Source organism: Lepidochelys olivacea (assembly GCF_965140295.1).
Source record: "Lepidochelys olivacea isolate rLepOli2 genome assembly, chromosome: 7".
NCBI classification, from domain to species: domain Eukaryota; kingdom Metazoa; phylum Chordata; order Testudines; family Cheloniidae; genus Lepidochelys; species Lepidochelys olivacea.
The window spans coordinates 32,256,323-32,274,285 of NC_140417.1; the positions used below are offsets into that span (position 1 = coordinate 32,256,323).

A 17,963-nucleotide genomic window follows, 5' to 3' on the forward strand; every position below is an offset into this window, starting at 1 on the left:
CAGCAGAGGTTGGAGTTTTGTTCATTTTCATGGGGAAGTTATAGTACAGCTCCCTCTCTTGGCAAAAAGCATTGTGCTGCTAGGACATTATGTGAACACTTCCCCTTTTCTGGATGGGGTATAATATGGAGGTTACTGGGACCTTGTTATGTCCCTGTGGATCCTTGCTGCTTTTGCATAAAAAGTAAGACTGGTTCATCTGGGTCGAGAATAGCTCTGAGCAAGAAAACACATCCTCCTCAGAAGGGGATAGATAGCATCAATCAGCACAAAGAAAACAGGATAGTTGGTTTATTTAAAACCCCTTGTTCAACAACCACTCTTTCAGTTCATTGTCAAAATAGCCCTTGATACGGATGCTGCAGGTGATTTCGTTGACTTGAATAGGTGGTGGTTTCCCAGCGAGCTGAGTGAGGAACTCCTTAACTTCCTCTTCCAGGGCCTGAGGTTAAAGAAACAGAACAAGAATACAGTCTCAATACAACTATCAAATAAGGACAGCCCAAAAGTTTAGGCATCAAACACTAGGCCATGCTTTCAGCAGTTAAGAGCTAGTTTGACTGTCTTTATTTAAAGCTGTGTAAGGCATAACACTAAACAGTTCAGAGATGTTATGTTGTTAATTAGGTCTTGTAGGAGCTGCCAGAACAGCAGTGTCAGTGCTCCAGCTAGTCTGGAATTTTGTTTCCTGGGGTGGTAGATGATTCGCTAACAAATATAACTCTCCATTTTCTGCATCCATGCAAGGAGGAAAGTGATCTCTCCTCAAGAAAAAAAGCTTTGCTCTTTATCCTGGACTAGTATAGCATCCCTATTAGCCTTTTTCCTAACTAATATCACTGTAGTGGCTGTTACCCTGGGGAATATGTAACTCTCTTACAAAGCTATATTTAGGGCCCTACCAAATTCATGGTCATGAAAAACGTGTCAAACCATGAAATCTGGTCTTGTGTGCTTTTACCCTGTACTATACAGATTTCATGGGGGGGAGACTAGTGTTTCTCAAATTGGGGGTCCTGACCCAAGACTGTTGCAGGGAGGTCACAAGGTTATTTTAGGGGGTTATGGTATTGCCATCCTTACTTCTTTGCTCATACCATGCCATGCTACCCTTACTTTTGCGCTGCTGCTGGCCAGCAGCTGCCATTCTCCAGCTGCTTAGCTCTGAAGGCAGTGCTGCCACCAACAGCGCAGAAGTAAGAGTAGCAGTACAGCAACCAACCCACACCCCCTCCCCACTCCTTTTCAAGTCAGGACACCTACAATTACAACACCACGAAATTTCAAATTTAAATAGCTGAAATGAAATTTACCATTTTTAAAATCCTGTGACTATGAATTTGACCAATATGAGCTGTGAATTGGTAGGGCCCTCGCTATATTCCTGTGATTGGCTGTGAAACTGACTTCTGCAGGACACATTCAATATACTTTCTCCTATTATTAAATTTGCTTTCCCTTTTGGGGTAAGGAGAATCACCGAATATGCATTGTTTAAGAATCTGTATTATCACTGGTAGGCTGTTAGGAATGCGTTGGAATGGCACGTACCCAGATATCTCCTTCGATTTTCCTGATGACAGTCATCCTCCTGTTGCCACTGGTGATGTCCTTATAGACTGGAACGTTGTGCATGCGGGAACGTCTCACAAAGTAAGGAAGGGCAGGTGGAGTATCTAACCAAAAAAAACCTGATTTCAACTCTAGGCCAGAGCACTGTTTGCTCTGCATGCTCCACTAGTGAGCCCAGATCAGAAAAGTGACCCTGGTGAAGCTCAAGTCATCTCAGTTTGCAACTCTACTCTCTGTACCACAAACTCCCAGTACCATCTAAAATCCAACTGGGTTGTTCCTGGCTAAGCCAGTCACTGGTAAAAATGCAGTCAGAATTTAGCTGACTTATGCATTATGGCAAAACAGATGCCTGCTCATATGCCAGTAGCTTTGCTAAAAAAATCTGACTGGAATAAATGTCACTTTTCTGATACCAACTGCTTAACAAGGCTTGTATTTCTCAAGCTTTAGAAACAGAGGGGTAAGCCTATTCCAGTCAAAGAGGCAGCATTACCTGCTGGAAGGACTACTACAAGCCTTGATCACTTTTTCTGTACCTTACTCTTAAAGCCACAAATCCTTGAAATAAAACATGCAAGCAACAGTGACGGTAGCTCAAATTAAGTTACAGGAAGCAAGAACAGAGTTAGGGGCCAGTTTGTGTTGTTAGAAGTTAAAAAAAAAAAAAAAAAAAGTACTACAGGTTGGATGCCTTCTGATCTGAGAAAATGTATCTTTTTGCTCTAGGCTCATATACCCTTTAGGGTTATGCAGCACTGTGGGGGGAAATTTTCAGAGAGACAAATGGCACCCAGCTCTTTAACTGTATGAAAACTTTCTCAGACTAAAAACAATAATCTGAGTCATAGGAATATAACACTGTGACCAAAACCCTCTACTTTAATATCACATGGAAAAATGTTTTGAGGAGCATACGGGACTTGCCAACATTCAGTGCATTTACTGCACCATAACCCATAATCTGGTGGAAAAAACATAGGCGTGACACTAGTTCCCTTTCACTTAAGAGCACTGGATGTTCTAAGATACTCTAGAACAGTGGTCACCATGATCCCAGAGGATCTCCCAGTCTATCGCAGTCTCTGGCAGTGTAGCGGGGCTGCTGCTAAGGCTTGCTCTCTGTCTGCCGTGGGCCCCAGGGGTGGGGGAGAGCAGGGGTCTCCCTCTGCATACTATTGCTACCTGCAAGCACTGCCCACGTAGCTCCCATTGGCCAGGAACAGGGAGCTGTGGCCAATGGCAGATGCAGCGCTTGCAGAGCCATGTGCCCCCTGCATGGGCACGTTGGTCCCTCTCAGGAGTGGAGCGGGGCAGACAGCCTGCCTTAGCCTCGCTGCGTTGCCGACCAGGAGCCACCCACAGTAAGTGTCACCCAGCAGGAGGCTGCACCCCAGAGCCAGCACCCCAAACCTCCTCCTGCACCCTGACACTCTGCCCCAGCCCTGACCCCCCCATACTGAAACTCCCTCACAGAGCTTGCATCTCTCACCCTCTACTGCACCCCAACCCCCTGCTCCAGGCTCAGCCCAGTGCTCCTTCCCACAGTGAACCCCCCAGCCCAGAGTCCACACCCCCTCCCGAACCTCAACCCTCTACCCCAGCCCAGTGAAAGTGAGTGAGGTTGGAGAAGAGCAAGCAGAGGAGATGGGGGGATGGAGTGAGTGGGGCAGGTCTTTGGGAAAGTGGGGTGGGGGGGTGTTGATGCTGGGTTGCCCTTAAATTCAAAAAAGTGATCTTGCGCATAAAAAAGGTTGGAGACCACTGGTCTAGCTCAGGCCAAAGCTGGTCTTCCTCACAACAGCACCATTTTGGACTCATTTTATTGGTGGGAGGAGCTAGTCAATGCAGAACTGGGATACAGGCACAGCACACTAAATCAGCACTCAACAACAAAAACAGCGAGGAGTGCGGTGGCACCTTAAAGATTAACAGATTTATTTGGGCATAAGCTTTCATGGGTAAAAAACCCACTTCTTCAGATGCATGGAGTGAAAATTACAGATACAGGCATAAATATATATTGGTACATGAAGACAGTTACCTTACACATGGAGAACTTCCCTTCTCTTCATGTACCAATATATATTTATGCCTGTATCTGTAATTTTCACTCCATGCATCTGAAGAAGTGGGTTTTTTACCCACAAAAGCTTATGCCCAAATAAATCTGTTAATCTTTAAGGTGCCACCGCACTCCTCGCTATTTTTGTGGATACAGATTAACATGGCTACCCTTCCGCTACTTGGCATTCAAGAACAATTGCTACAAGTAAGCTTGGCAGAATTTGATTATTTGTTTGTTTTTGAAGGATAATATCAATGTTTTATGCAGCTTTTTCAATTTAAATTTCCAGTTGTGCAAAATCATGGATTTGAAGCATTTTATTGATTTAAATGTTCACAGTTGTGGGAAATTAAAGACATATTGAAATTAAAAGTTAAAGCTTTATATCCATTAAAATACAAACTCATCACATATCAAAATATATAAAGTAAATATCCTTAAACCAAATTAAGTTCTCAAGCAGTATTTTTATGTGGACTATCTGTAAATGTCAATTATCAACAGCAATATTTCAGTGGTTTGGGTGCATGCAGTGAAATTGACGGGTGCCCCATACGGTTACCTGATGGCGCTCTCCAGCCAGACGGGGTGGGGTACTGGGCGTGTTTGGGGGGAGCAGGAATTCTGGTGGGTGGAATGAGTCTCTCCACAAATTTATATTCTTCAGTGGATTCCACAATCCCGGGATAATGGGGGTGGTGGGTCTCAGTTTTGTCCCGGGACGGATTCTGAAATGCAAGGGGGGGGAGGGTAAATAACCGTCAGGTGCTATCCCGCCTGCAGCAGCCACGCGCTGCCTGTCCCGCCCCACGGCGGGCGCCGTTTCAGTGCGGGGCAGGAGAGCCACCCTCTAGCCGCGTAGCGCTGCGGGGGGGCCGGGGAGTCCGGGCTGCAGGCGGTAAGGACGATCCGGCCACCTGAGCCCCCGTCCGCGGTACCTGCTGGGGAGTCACCTGCAGCAGCCGCCGGGCCCCCGCGCCCCACACGCTACCCGGCCGCCTCCTCAGCCCCGCTAGGGCTACGGTCGCCGCCATTTTGCTGCCGCGTCCGGCTGGGACCACGGGGAGGGGGCGGGTTGTGACGTAAAAATAGGACGCCTCCGCGGGCGACAGCCGATTGCGTATGACGTGACGCTTTACGCACCGCGCGCGTCTCCCTGTACGTATATCAGTGTGCGCGCTCCTAGTCTACTCCTTTTTCTTTCCGGCTCCATTTTGTACGGTGGCGGCGTCTCGTGGTGAGTGAGGCCCCGGTGTCCTGCCCGCCTGAGAGCGCGGCCTCGGGGCGCTCCGCGGGGCTGGATCAGGTGGTGGGGGACGCCGGCGGGAGCGTTGGTTTGGTGAGAGGGAGGGCAGGGATTTAGAGCGGGGCGGGACACGACACGAAGCAGCCCTCGCCTCTCCCGTCCCCCGGCGACTCGTGGTTCGGGGGCACCCGCGGGCGGCAGGGGGCGGCTGGCCGCTGTGGCGCGGGTAGGAAACCCCTTGGGTGAGTGAAGGGAGGAGGCTCCCCCGCCTCTTCCTCCGGTGGGCCAGGCGCCTCGCTGGCCTGGTCTGGAACAAAGAGGCCCAACGAGGGAAGGGCCGATGGGTCTGACAGGCAAACGGTGAGAGGGGTTGAGGCTGACGAGGAGATCCCTGGATGGTGCCGGGTGCCTTGTGTCGCCCCCCAGATTGCTGGTGATTGGGAAGTGGCTCCCCATTCTGCATCTCTTGGTAAAGTTGGCTAGCTCAGCTGGGCACTTTTAATCCTCGTTCCCTAGTGAACCACTCCTGGCTTCTATCCCCAGATCTGGGAGGAAAGTGGAGTCAGTGGGTGTCAGAGCAGGGGAGGGCTGGGCATCAGAACTCCTGGGTTCTGTTTCAGGGGCATACTAAGGATGCTGCTAAAAAGCGTATCCAAACTTCCACGTTAGACAACCTTTCAAACTAATCCAGGCCCAGCAGGTGGCATTGATTTTTTTACCAGTACCGTCTGTTGCTGGGGTGGCAGCAAAGTCCATCTGGGGAGGAACGTCAGTAAAGTTTCCTTGTTTATGCCCTAGCAGATCTGCTAGGGAAGGTGCAGAGACTGACTTTGGCTAGACTGTGCTCGATCTGGGGTACTCAGAGCAGAATTCCAGGGCCTTTGGAGATTCCTGCCTCTGCCAGGGTTTGTGTATCCCGATTGCATTGTGTAAGTAATGATTTACTGCTGCAGGCTTAGTCACTTAACTTATGTTTCAATATGGGATTCACAGCTAGAGAAGGAGGCTGGAAGTCAGGTCTTTTGAGTTCCTTCACTTGCTCTTGTGTTTTAAGCAAGTGACAGGACTTATGGGTTCTGTTTCTGGGTTTGTCACTGGCTCTGGAAGGGTGGGTGGAGGGAGTGGGGCCTAGTTTTTACAACAAGGGTGCTGGTAGTCAAGACTCCTGGGTTCTATTCCTAGGTGTTTCACTGGCTCATGGTGTCTGCTTGTTTTCTGTTTGGGTTTTTATCTGTAGAGCTCCCAGTAGGTTACTGGGTAGCTGCGGTGAAATCTGACAAGTAAGCTGCGTGTGTCTCTCAGCCTGTCTAATGTAATGTAGCCACAGAATGCGACACCTAACGTTTTTAGCCTGCTGTGGGAATGGCCTGATCTTGGGTAACTTGCTCTAACTCTTCTTGTTCTGTCCACTCAGCATAGCTGGAACCATGCAGCTGTTCATCCGTGCTCAGAACCTGCACACCCTTGAGGTGTCTGGACAGGAAACAGTAGCTCACATTAAGGTAAGGATTCACTAGCCACATACTTTTTTTGTGCCCCACCCCATGTCGCCCTAAACATGTCTGTTGGGCTTTTCAGTGCATCCTTCAGCTGATTGCTCCTGCCCAAGGGGAGGGGAAGGAGCAGAATTGCTGCTGATTTCTGATCATAAATATTGGCAAAGAAAGTATTGGGCACTGCATGTCTCTTTCCTCTGCTTGATCTGTGTTGAAGGTAGCCTTATGAGAGAATCCTAGGAACATGGCTGCCCAAAGCTGGAACACATCAGGCTTTGATCTTGACATTATACACTGTGTATGTGCTTCCAAGTCCAGAACTTGGATGGAAGACCTTCACAGAAAGCCATGGTGCTCTGGAGTTGAGTCAGTAAGGGGCATTCTGCTGATTCCAGTGTCCCAGCATGGTATTGGAAAGGGCTGTGCTGCAGGGGGTGGGGTGGGATTGAGCCCAGGAGGGGTTGCTCTCACCTCTGAGTCAATGCTGGACTCAACCAGTGCTCCCTGGTGTCTGCTCCTTCAGAAGAAATATTAAATGTTCCTGATTGCTTATCATTAAAATACCTCTGGCACTTTGTGACACCAAATTGTAATTGACGTAATTGCATTTGGCCTTGCAGTTTGAATGAAGGGCTGTTAGTTTCACCCTATAACTCAGTGGTACCCCTCCCCACTGCCACTCTAATCAATTTGGTCAGGCTTTTCTATAACTCCTGTCTGTCCTAGTGCATGGATTCCTTTCCCTCCATGGCATTTACCCCATTCATATCCCCAGAGACTGTTGGAATGCATCATCTCTTTCCCTGCAAAGCCAGTCTCCACAGATCTAACTCTCCTCCTGAATCAGTTCTTCTCACTCCTGATCTGTGTCAGTGGGATCTGAACTCCTTCCAACCACTCAGCCCTTTTAGCATTGTGCTGCCCAGAAAGAAACTCTTTGATCTGGGATATTGTGCCCCCCTGGATAGCACACCTCTACCTCATGTTATGGGGAGGATTACAGTGACGCCTGCTGACTTGAGGAAGGTGCTTGATTAGCTTTGCTCTCCTGGCCTTACCAGCTGACTGTACCCCTCTGTACCTTGTGTCTCCTATCAGGCTCACATTGAGTCCCTGGAGGGCATCGCACCTGAGGATCAGGTGGTTCTCTTGGGTGGAACTCCCTTGGAGGATGAATCTCTCATTGGGCAATGTGGCATCAGCGAGTTTACCACCCTGGAGGTGGCTGCTCGCATGCTGGGTGGTAAGTATTAAAAGGTTCTGGGAGAGGTGGACTAGACTCAATTTCCAGATAAAGCTCCTGGACAGGTGGAAGAGGCATGCAAAAGAGATCCAGCCCACTGTGCTCTTTAGCTGGGTTTCAAAAGTGGATGGCCAAGCTGTTAACTCCACCAGCTACAGCAGAGTCTTGCTAGACTAAGACCACTGTAGCCATTGGGGCTCTGAATGGTGCATGAGATGCCAGAGGACCTGGAGGATGCCTGTGTAAAACAAGCTTGCTGGGTCTCTGCCCAGTGTACAGGGATTCACATCAGACAGCACTGAGAGGCCCCGCATATTCAGTCTGTGGCCCCTCAGAGTGAATAGAACATACTGAACTCCCCTCCAGTCCAGGACTGAGGCCCGTTGGGTTGGTTGTGGGAACCTTGTCAGTCCTTTGAGGTACATTTATACTGTGATTTTAAAAAAAAAAAACCCTTCCAAACAACAATACCCACAGCACAGTCTGAGCATTGATCAGCTGACTCAGGCTGTGGGGCTAAAAATAGTAGTGTAGATGTTCTGGCTGGAGCCAGAGCTCTGAGACTCCCTGCTCACATGATCTCAGAGCCTAAGCTCCAGCCTGAGCCAGAAAGTCTACGCAGAAGTTCTGTAGCCCTGTGAGAATAAGTCAGCAGATCTGGGCCAGCCATGGTCTTAGTCTTCTATTGTAGACATACCCTTAGAGGCCCCCAGTCACCCATGTCTCTTTTACAAAGGAGGTTGAGGAACCAGTTACCAGGGCACTGGTGACACATGGGTTAACTTAAAGGACTGGTGAATAAAGTGCAGGCCCTGGAATAACAAAGTTGAGATGAATCTGGCCACCAGGGCAACTGTCCCAGCCACACTGTACATATTACCCAGTGTCCTGTGGCGCTGAGTGCAGCTCTCCTGATTTCTCTCCCCAGGTAAGGTCCATGGCTCCCTGGCTCGTGCTGGGAAGGTGAGAGGCCAGACTCCCAAGGTAAGTGATTCTTTTGGTGCATTGATGTAACCTCACCGAAGGGGGGTAGTGGGGGGGAGCTGTTTCACGTGCTGCAGACTGAGGGTTTGTTGCACTTTATCAGTAAACACTTTGAGACCACCACAGCCTTGTGGTTCACACAGTGGGACTAGGAGCCAGGAGTCCTGGGTCTAGAATGGGAGTGCCCCCTCTTGGCATGTTGCTAAGCTAACTGTGCTCTCTCCCTCAAAGGTTGCCAAGCAAGAGAAGAAGAAGAAGAAGACTGGCCGTGCCAAGAGACGCATGCAGTACAACCGGCGTTTTGTCAATATCGTGCCAGGCTTTGGCAAGAAGAAGGGCCCCAATGCTAACTCCTAAATGACACACCTCACCCAATAAAGCAGATGTCACCCAAGCGTGCTGTCTTGTGGCTGCTTTCATTCTCGAGGTCTGGGGGGGAGGGAGGGGAGGCATTCTCTTCTCCCTCCGCTTGCATGTGAGCTGGCTTTGTTCAAGATGCCCTTGAGTCCCAGCCACTCTCAACCACTCCTGCCTGCTTGTGCTTCAGATTCCTCTGGGGCCCTTCAAGGGAGGGAACCAGCTGTGAGAGACTGAGAGAGAGAAGTTGAGAAGGAGCTAGGACAACTGGGGATGACCCATAGGTTGCCCTACCTGTGGTCTTCACTCTGAGTTTACATACCACTGCATGTTCGCTGAAGCCTCTGTACATTCCATGTCCTGTAGGCAACCTTCATTACTGGCACTGCAAGCAGGCAGGGGAATGAGTTCTGATTTTGTCTCTCTATGGGCTGAATTCTGAACGCTCCCAGTATGTCTCCCTGGGGCTTCTCATTTTGGTGCCCAAAATCTAGTGGGGGGGTGGGGAGAAACCCTTCTGGAAGCTGTAGCTATGATGAGCAGGCAACTGTTTATCCTCTGCTTAAACAGATTAGTAGAAACAAAGAACAAAAAGTCTGATCGTGTGCTCTGAGCTGTGCACTAGCTCAGTCCTGTTCTCCACTTCATTTAGACTAAAGCATGGAAGACATGAGCAGGGCTCTAGTGCTGATCACTTCGGATAGCTCGAGTCTGTGTGCTTCTGTGCACCAGTTTCTCCATCTGTAATATAGAGATGATACTTCCAAGGCAGTTATGGCTTAATGTGTCAGCATTTGAGAAGTGCTGGGACAAAAGGGTCGAGCGTTACTCCACCTGCCTTTTGAGTGATGATGCTGTGCGGCCATGCTGCTGCTTTTGGTATTGCTGGGTCTAATTCTGGGACGAAGGAAATGTACAGACTTCCATGGGACTTTATTCTGCAAGAACCTGATGCAGTTTTGCTGCAGCTGCCTCTGCGTGTGGAGCAGGCTTATTTTTTTTTTCCTGGCAGCTGTAGTAGTGACGCGGGTGATCAACGCTGTGACTATTCAGATATAGGTGCCAGCCTTGCAAGGGCAGGGGCGGCCACAATGCCGCCGACTGTCATACCCTGAAACAGCGTGACCCTACGCCGGGGTCGCCGGAAATAGCCGAACCGGGGTGGGGGGGAGTTCCGAAGCTGAGAGGCGAAACGCCCGAGCGTTTCCGAATCTAGGGCGGAATTCTTCGAAGTTGTACGAGCCCTTCCGAGCCGAAAACAGAAATAGCCGAACCACACAGTGGCGGTTGCGAACCCCCTCGAGCGCCTCTGAGGTGAAGGCGGAAATGCCCGAGCGGTGGCGGAAATGCCCGAGCGCTGCCAAGATGGAGGCGGCTGAGCCCTGCGGCCTGTGTCTGCGGGAGCGGGCCGCCTACACGTGCCCCCGCTGTAACATGCGTTTCTGTTCGGTGCCCTGTTACCAAGGCCACGGGGCCTGCGCCGAGGCTTTCCACCGCCGGCAGCTGCTGCTCCGGCTCCAGGGCCAGCGGGGGGACCCGGCCTCCCGAACCCGCCTGAAAGAAGCCCTGCTCCGGCTGCGGGAGCTACGCGAGCTCGGGGACGCGGAGCCCCAGCTAGGCCGCGACCCTGAGGACCAGGACGACGGTCTGTGGGAGCGGCTCAATCCGGCCGAAAAGGCCGCCTTTCAGCGCCTGCTGAGCAGCGGGGAGATTGGAGCCTTTCTGCCACCGTGGAGGCCCTGGTGGTGGGGATGGGGCCGGGGGCTGGTCCAGGAGCTGGGGGGTGCTGAGGGTGCCCAACCCCCTGCTGCCCAGAAGTCAGAGAAGAAGACCCCAAGCTCGGCACCCATCCACCAGCCACTGGTACCCCAAAGTGCTTCCCCCCCCATGGGCACCCAGCAGCCACAAGCGAGCTCAAGTATGGTACCCACCCAGCAACCTGAAGAAATGCCAAGCCCAGTTCCTGCTGTGCCTGCATCTGTTCCACCACTGAGCTCCCTGACCTGCAGCCCAGCCTCACCCCTGGTGTGTTTCCAGCTGCCTAATGTCCTTTATGCCTACGTCTTCGCCCTCACCCTCTACAATGGGGACTTGAGTGAAGATGAGCTGCTGCCTGAGTTCTCTGACATGGTCCTGGATGTCGCTGGGGCATTGGGTGCCAAGCAGGTCTTCCACTCCACAGCAGAGGCGCTGCAGGCTTCCCTCCAGGCAGTGACAGCCAGCCGGTACCCTGAGTGCCCCCTGGGGAATGCAGGTGCTATGATGGCAGTGGCCCAGATCCTGATGGGGGAGAATCAAGCCATGCAGAAAGGCTACAGCCTGGCAGCCCTCTCCCATCTTGCCAGGCTGCTGGGCAAGGCCAAGAAACTGGTGCCAACAGAGGAACGGCCCAGGGTGTATGGCGCCAAGAAGAAGTGTGAATTTCTGCTCTCCTGGGTCAATGAGAACCAGGAATCTTTGACTGTCCTGGCTCTAGAAGTGCAAAGGGAATATAAAACCCATTTGGAGGCAGTCAAAGAAGTGGATGTAGTTACCAAAGAACTGGAGAAGATGTGGGGTGGGAAACTGCCCCCTGCAAAAAAGCCATTGATCGAGGAGTTGGACTGATGGCTGGAACTTAGTCATCCCTAAAACCTTCCACACTTAAAACATTGGGGGATTTGAGTGGAATTGGACCCATTTAGAGACCAGATTATTTTTTTAAGTGGGAAAAACTGAATGAACCCTCTCTTGGTGAATAGCTATTTTAGATAAATCCACCACACTGAGTCTTGGCACAAATGTTGATCTGGTTTCTAGGGAGCTGACCTGTTGCAATAAAAAGAGCAAAGCAGCTGGCTGTGTGCATTCCTGTCTTCCATTCAGCAGGACCCTTGGTGTGTTCCATGCGCTTAAAGCTTTGGCTGTTACTTTGTTGGTTTCAAAGTTGGTGTGTTTCCCACTGGTGCTGCAGAAACCTCTAGCTGGTCACAGAGTCCCATACTATGTGTTTTATATCCTACCAAGTATAGATTTTTTGCAGAAATCATCAATAAAAGGACAGCTAGACACCACCATAGCTAGAGTTGCTGTAAACTAGAAAACTAGCATTGCAAGGACAAACATACTCTGCATCCTTACATCAGTGCTGACAGCTGTTATAAACCACTCAACATCAATAACAGACCATGAAAAGTCCTTTCTTTCCTGTGCATTAATATGGGAGATGTATTCCCCCAAGTCCTACTCTGCATCATTAGACTGGAGCTTCAGCTGAAATAAGTAAAAAAGCTTCTGTTGAGAGAGAGGCCGGACCCATTCACAGCTCAGGAGAGAGTGAGAGACAGTGGCAGGAAAGAGAGCGAATGAGTATCAGGTATTTTTAAGATCTGATATTTTAATGTATGTAGTCTTATCTAGTTAATATTTATTTAGCTCTCTAAGCTATTCTAACTGATCACTGTGGCAGGAATGTAAGAATTGCTGGCCTGGATGAGACTCATGGTCCATCTAGTTCAGTATCCTATCTGTGACACTGCTCCAGATGCTTCAGAGGAAAGTGTAAAAACCCCACAGTAGGCAGATGTAATGTAATCTGCCCTTGCTGCTCTGTAGGAGTTAGACTGGCTTTAAGACCTGAATAGCAAGGTTTAATATTCCTTCCATAATGTTGTTTTGAATTATGATAACTGGATATTCTTGATATTCATATAAATAGTTTATTCCTTTTTTAATCTTGCTGAATTCTTCACCTCAATGACTTCCTGTGGCAGTGACTTCCACAGTCTAACAATATGTTGTCTGCAAAAGGTGTGTTTCATTTTATCAGTGACACAAAATGCACAGCATGGGACTTTGATTAAAGGTTTGCAGGATTGTTGGAAAATAGGCCCATTTCCAAACTGCCCTTAGGGTGTCACAGGTGAATTTCATGGTGTCTCAAGGAGAGGGATGTTGTCCCCTAAATATTTTTGGAAAGCTATTGGTGTCCCTAAGTCCCATTGGTTTGGTGTGATTAGTTAGAACACCTTAGTCTTACACTCTGTCCTATGGGGCCGGTGATGGGTGGAAGGCTTCATAGAATGATACCCTAAGGTTTTGGTGTGAGAGGTTGAATTTGTAGCCCTTCAGGGCATGCTGCACAGCCTGTCTGTTCTTTTGCTTGGGGCTGAGAGCCAGCTACGGATTGAGAACCATTGGGCATTTTATTTGTGGTGGGTTGGTTGAGTGAGGGAGAATCAGTGGGGAAGGGAGAAGTCATGAAAGCTCTGGGGCTTAATCCAATAGAATATGTATGAATTTAAAATAATACCTAGCTCTTATAATGGTATCCAATTGACCGCAACCCACCTCCTACCTCAAATTCCTTTGCCCAGCCAAAGAAGGGTTAGGGTGTAAACTTCGAACTAGCATTAACCTATCCTGGGTGGAGTGTGGTCCTATGATCTGAGAACTCCATTTGGGCACTAGCTTATGACTCAGCTTTACTGAGTTTAACTCCCTGCTCTGACATAGACTTCCTATGTGACCTTGGGAAAGCCGCTTAGCCTTTCTCTGCCTCAGTTTCTTCATCAGTACAATAGGGATAATAGCACTGCCCTACCACATTGGGATGTTATGAGGACAAATACGTTAAAAGGTTGTAAGGTCCTTGGATACCACTGTGTTTGGGGCCATATCAGTATCCAAGTGTACATCTATGCTTTTATAAAAGATCTGTGGCCCAGCTGCAGCTGGCCAGATCACCTGACATGGGCTGGGGCTGTGGAGCTATAAAATTGCAATGCAGATGTTCAGGCTGGGGCTGGACTCTGAGACTCTCCCTGCTCACTGGGATCTCAGTTCCCCGGGCTCCAGCCCAAGAGTCTACACTGCAACTTTATTGCCCTGCAGCATAAGCCCCCCGAATCTGAGTCAGCTGACCTAAGACACTGTGCCATGTTGTTTTTTTAATCAAAGTGTAGATGTACCTTAGGCTACACGGAGGGAAATGAGTTACTGAAGGTCATCCAGCAGGCCAGTGGCAGACTAACACGGCTGTTACTCTGAGAGCTGGGAATAGAACCCCAATCTGCTGAGTCCCAGTGCTCTATCCTCTAAGCCACATGGCCATAAACATCTAATCCTTGGCTATAGGCCTTCAGGGAATCAGAATAACATGTTCCATGCAGACACCATTCTGTATCAGTCTGCAGGGTTTTCCTGACTGCTGCTGACTCTTCCTTGGCTTCAGAGCCTGCGGCCTTTCTGAATGTCCCATACCCCACAAACACTTAGTTGAGACTACGATGTAGCCTTTTATGTTGGCACACGATTGAGCTCTGTGGGCCTGTCATGGACCTAAGGCCTAAAGGGACCATTGTGATCATCCAGTTTGTTTTTTCCCCATCCCCCACAGATGGGCTGTAGAATTTTCCCCAGAAGCTAGATTAAAGCATGTGTTTTAGAAAGAGATCTAGTTTTGCTTTAAAGACTCCAGGTGGTGGCCAACCCACCCTCCCCTGGTGAGCTGTTCCAGTGTTTATCACCTTCCCTGCTAGGAAATTGCTTTATTTCAAGATTACATTTGTCTAACTTCAACTTCCAGCCATTGGATCTTGCTGTGCCTTCCTCTGCTAGACTGAAAAGCCCCATTTATCAGATACTCAGACAGCCCCAGGCGCAGAAAAGAGCTCCTAGGCCAATGAGGGGAGTAGAGAGGCAACCTTACGAGAGGAGACTGAAAGAGTAGGTTTGTTTAGCCTGGCCATTAAAGGGTGAGAGGGGAATCTAATCATGCTCTATAAATGCACAAAAGGGATAAATCATGGGAGGGAGAAGAGCTATTGAAGCTAAAGAACAATGTTGGCACAAGGACAAGTAAGGATAAAATGTCAAGAAATCAACTGAGGCTGGAAATGAGAAGAAGATTTCTACCCATCAGGGGAGGGAGGTTTTGAAGCAGACTCCCCCTGAAAGGAGTGTTGCCTATTTGGTTGATTGTTTCCTAGAATCATATCATAGACTTTAAGGTCGGAAGGGACCATTATGATAGTCTAGTTTGACCTCCTGTACAACACAGGCCACAGAATCTCACCCATCCACTCCTGTAACAAACCTCTCACCTATGTCTGAGCTATTGAAGTCCTCAAATCATGGTTGAAAGACTTCAAGGTGCAGAGAATCCTTCATCAAGTGACCCGTGCCCCACGCTTCAGAGGAAGGCAAAAAACCCCCAGGGCCTCTGCTAATCTGCCCTGGAGGAAAATTATTTCCCGACCCCAAATATGGTGATCAGCTAAACCCTGAGAATGTGGGCAAGACTCACCAGCCAGACACCCGGGAAAGAATTCTCTGTAGTAACTCAGATCCCACCCCATCTAACATCCCATCACAGGTCATTGGGCATATCTACTGCTAATAGTTGAAGATCAATTAATTGCCAGAATTAGGCTATCCCATCATATCATCTCTTCCATAAATTTATCACGCTTAGTCTTGAAACCAGATATGTCTTTTGCCCCCCACTGCTTCCCTTGGAAGGCTGTTCCAGAACTTCACTCCTCTGATGGTTAGAAACCTTCATCTAATTTCAAGTCTAAACTTCCTGATGGCCAGTTTATATCTATGTGTTTAAGATCTGACAGTTTGCTCATCGAGCCCTCAAAAGCATCGCAAACAATTGACTTTGAACCCAGATGGAGACTGCATTTAATAAAATCATTGTCACGTCAGTGCATTATCCAAAGCCACACGCCAGTGTTCCCCAAAAGGGAATTTCCCCAGTCCTTAAAATTAATCAGGCCCTTACAGACACAGCAAACCAAACTTGTATTCCACTTCAAGCCAAAACAGACTCCCAGCTGTGATCCTCTCTCTTTGGGGCTTGTCTTCTTTCTGGTGTTAGCTCAAGGTTTAAGTCAAGTTTTGCTCCTAACCTGACTCTTGTCCACACACACATTTCTAGCATGAGTTAAGTGGTGCTTTAAAAATCAAGCTAGCTGGCCTGTACGGAGTTGGAAGCTGAAGCAGGAGTGCTGCTGCCACTCAAGCTAGTAATGCAGCTTCTTGAGTTACAGCAGCACATCAACTGCTAATCCAATCACCCTGTACAGCTCCAGTACTGTTTCACAGTGCAGGTGCTCTCATGCTGCTCTCAGTGTATGTTTACGCTGCTGTCCGAGGCATGACTGCAGCTTGGGTGGGCACACCTGCCCTAGCTTTACTCTAGCTAGCATGGCTGAGGATAGTGACGATGCAGCAGCATGTGCTGTATAAGCCCGCACATCCACAGCACTATTTTTAGCCATGTTAGCTAGAGTAAAGGTAGTGTGGCTATACCAGTCTAGGCTGCACTCACACATTTGATTGGAGTGTAGACATACTCTAGCCGAGCTCAAGTGAGAGTAACTCCAGTGTACTCACTTGAGCTAAATGTTGCAGTGAAGACAAACCCTCCATCTCATCATGACCCATGCATCTGTTGGGCTGACCTTTCTGCTGTCACCTCCTTACAAGCAGCAGAGGAGAATTCAGGCACGCTCCATTCTCAGATGTCCAGGGTGAAGCCTGCCATGAGCTTGCAGCCAACTGTAGTGGTTGTGATAGTTAGACCCGTTCATTAAAGCCTTACCAATCATGCAGTAAGCTCCATTGTGGTCCCTCATGGAAGGCAATGCTTTAAGCTCGAGTGAAGCACAGAGGAATGCAGCTCAGACATCTAGTGCTGTTATGAAAACATTGTGGGTTTTGTTGTACATAAGAATGGCCATAGTGGGTCAGACCAAAGGTCCATCTAGCCCAGTATCCTGTCTTCCAACAGTGGCCAATGCCAGATGCCACAGAGGGAATGAACAGAACTGGTAATCATCAAATGATCCATCCCCTGTCATCCATCCCCTGTCACTCATTCCCAGCTTCTAGCAAACAGAGACTTGGGACACCATCCCTGCCCATACTGGCTCATAGCCACTGATGGACCTATCCTCCAGGAACTTATCTAGTTCTTTTTTGAACCTTGTTATAGTCTTCACTTTCAGAACATCCTCTGGCAAGGAGTTCCACAGGTTGACTGTGCGTTGTGTGAAAAAAAAATACTTCCTTTTGTTTGTTTTAAGCCTGCTTAATTTCATTTGGTGACCCCTAGTTCTTGCGTTATGAGAAGGAATAAATAACACTTCTTTATTCACTTTCTCCATACCAGTCATGATTTTTTAGACCTCTTCTGAACCTTTTCCAGTTCCTATATATCTTTTTTGAGATGGGGTGACCACATCTGCAGTATTCAAGATGTGGATGTACCATGGATTTATATATAGGCAATATGATATTTTCTGTCTTATTATCATCCCTTTCTTAAGGATTCCCAACATTCTGCACCCCAAACCCCTTATCCCCAGCCCCAGCCCCACCCCAGAGCCTGCACCACCAGTCAGAGTCCTTCCCCCCTCCCCCGGTGTCCCAATCCCCTGCCCCAGCCTGGAGTCCCTTCCCACCCTCCAAACCCCTCGGTCCCAGCCTGGAACACCCTTCTACACACCAAACCCCTCATCCCCAGCCCCACCCCAGAGCCCACACCTCCAACTGGACCTGCACCCCAAGGCCCTGCCCCAACCCGGAGCCCCCTTCTGTACCTTGAAAGTTTGCCCACCTCTGGTGTAAGGCCATGAGTGTGGACAACTTTCCATGTGTTTACCCAGCTTTGTTGTGTGAGTCTCTCTAGACTCCAGGATGGAGAGAGTACCATCGCCTGCTAATCACACATAGCAGTTTGCAAAGCACCTTGAGTCTGTTCAATTTCTGCACCCACTCTGTGGCACAATGGCTTTCTATTTCACTATAGGCACAAGGTGGGTGGAGTGGCAGCTTCTCTAAGACATAAGGAGTTCAGCTTCCATGAGCCATCCACTTCCTGTGAATTCAGGCAGCTCCACAACAAAATCTGTAGTTCCATGGGGGCAGCATCTTGTCACCTAGGTACTGCCATTTGCCTTGATTTGGTCGCAGTTCCTCTTTAGTTTTCAGTGGCAAAGCTCGGCG

The 17,963-nt window shown here is 49.1% G+C and overlaps 3 protein-coding genes across 6 annotated transcripts; 2 read left to right on the plus strand and 1 right to left on the minus strand.

Annotated features, from left to right (window-relative positions):
• Window positions 1-276: 276 nt before the first annotated feature.
• Window positions 277-4,726, minus strand: MRPL49 (mitochondrial ribosomal protein L49). Of its 2 annotated transcripts, none has more exons than XM_084633505.1 (4): window positions 4,579-4,726; window positions 4,203-4,368; window positions 1,552-1,676; window positions 277-442 (listed from the first exon to the last, which is right to left on the minus strand). In XM_084633505.1, the coding sequence occupies exons 1-4, from the start codon at window positions 4,672-4,674 to the stop codon at window positions 296-298; spliced, it is 534 nt and encodes a 177-aa protein (XP_084489631.1). In that variant the 5' UTR covers window positions 4,675-4,726; the 3' UTR covers window positions 277-295. The 2 variants fall into 2 exon arrangements, with proteins under 2 accessions (XP_084489631.1, XP_084489632.1); XM_084633506.1 differs by having other exon boundaries at window positions 4,594-4,725.
• Window positions 4,727-4,738: 12 nt separating this feature from the next.
• FAU (FAU ubiquitin like and ribosomal protein S30 fusion) lies at window positions 4,739-9,003 on the plus strand. 3 transcript variants are annotated; one of them, XM_084633507.1, is made up of 6 exons: window positions 4,739-4,877; window positions 5,688-5,815; window positions 6,301-6,388; window positions 7,481-7,625; window positions 8,554-8,609; window positions 8,841-9,003. In XM_084633507.1, exons 3-6 carry the CDS (start codon window positions 6,314-6,316, stop codon window positions 8,964-8,966), a joined length of 402 nt encoding a protein of 133 aa, XP_084489633.1. In that variant the 5' UTR covers window positions 4,739-4,877; window positions 5,688-5,815; window positions 6,301-6,313; the 3' UTR covers window positions 8,967-9,003. The 3 variants fall into 3 exon arrangements, with proteins under 3 accessions (XP_084489633.1, XP_084489634.1, XP_084489635.1); XM_084633508.1 differs by having other exon boundaries at window positions 4,768-4,877; window positions 5,685-5,815; XM_084633509.1 differs by lacking the exon at window positions 5,688-5,815 and having other exon boundaries at window positions 4,792-4,877.
• Window positions 9,004-10,292: 1,289 nt separating this feature from the next.
• Window positions 10,293-11,804, plus strand: ZNHIT2 (zinc finger HIT-type containing 2; the record flags this gene model as incomplete). Its single annotated transcript, XM_084633863.1, has 1 exon — window positions 10,293-11,804. The coding sequence occupies one exon, from the start codon at window positions 10,293-10,295 to the stop codon at window positions 11,571-11,573; it is 1,281 nt and encodes a 426-aa protein (XP_084489989.1). The 3' UTR covers window positions 11,574-11,804.
• Window positions 11,805-17,963: the final 6,159 nt, after the last annotated feature.

What these genes read in the sequence shown, in the direction of transcription:
- MRPL49 (XM_084633505.1), bottom strand. Translation starts at nt 4,674, where the DNA reads ATGGCGGCGACCGTAGCCCTAGCGGGGCTGAGGAGGCGGCCGGGTAGC. An exon ending in TGCAGGTGACTCCCCAGCAG is followed by an intron (nt 4,369 to 4,578) that starts GTACCGCGGACG and finishes CTTGCATTTCAG; the next exon opens with AATCCGTCCCGGGACAAAAC. An exon ending in TGGCTGGAGAGCGCCATCAG is followed by an intron (nt 1,677 to 4,202) that starts GTAACCGTATGG and finishes TTTTTTGGTTAG; the next exon opens with ATACTCCACCTGCCCTTCCT.
- FAU (XM_084633507.1), top strand. Translation starts at nt 6,314, where the DNA reads ATGCAGCTGTTCATCCGTGCTCAGAACCTGCACACCCTTGAGGTGTCT. An exon ending in AAACAGTAGCTCACATTAAG is followed by an intron (nt 6,389 to 7,480) that starts GTAAGGATTCAC and finishes GTCTCCTATCAG; the next exon opens with GCTCACATTGAGTCCCTGGA. An exon ending in TGAGAGGCCAGACTCCCAAG is followed by an intron (nt 8,610 to 8,840) that starts GTAAGTGATTCT and finishes TCTCCCTCAAAG; the next exon opens with GTTGCCAAGCAAGAGAAGAA.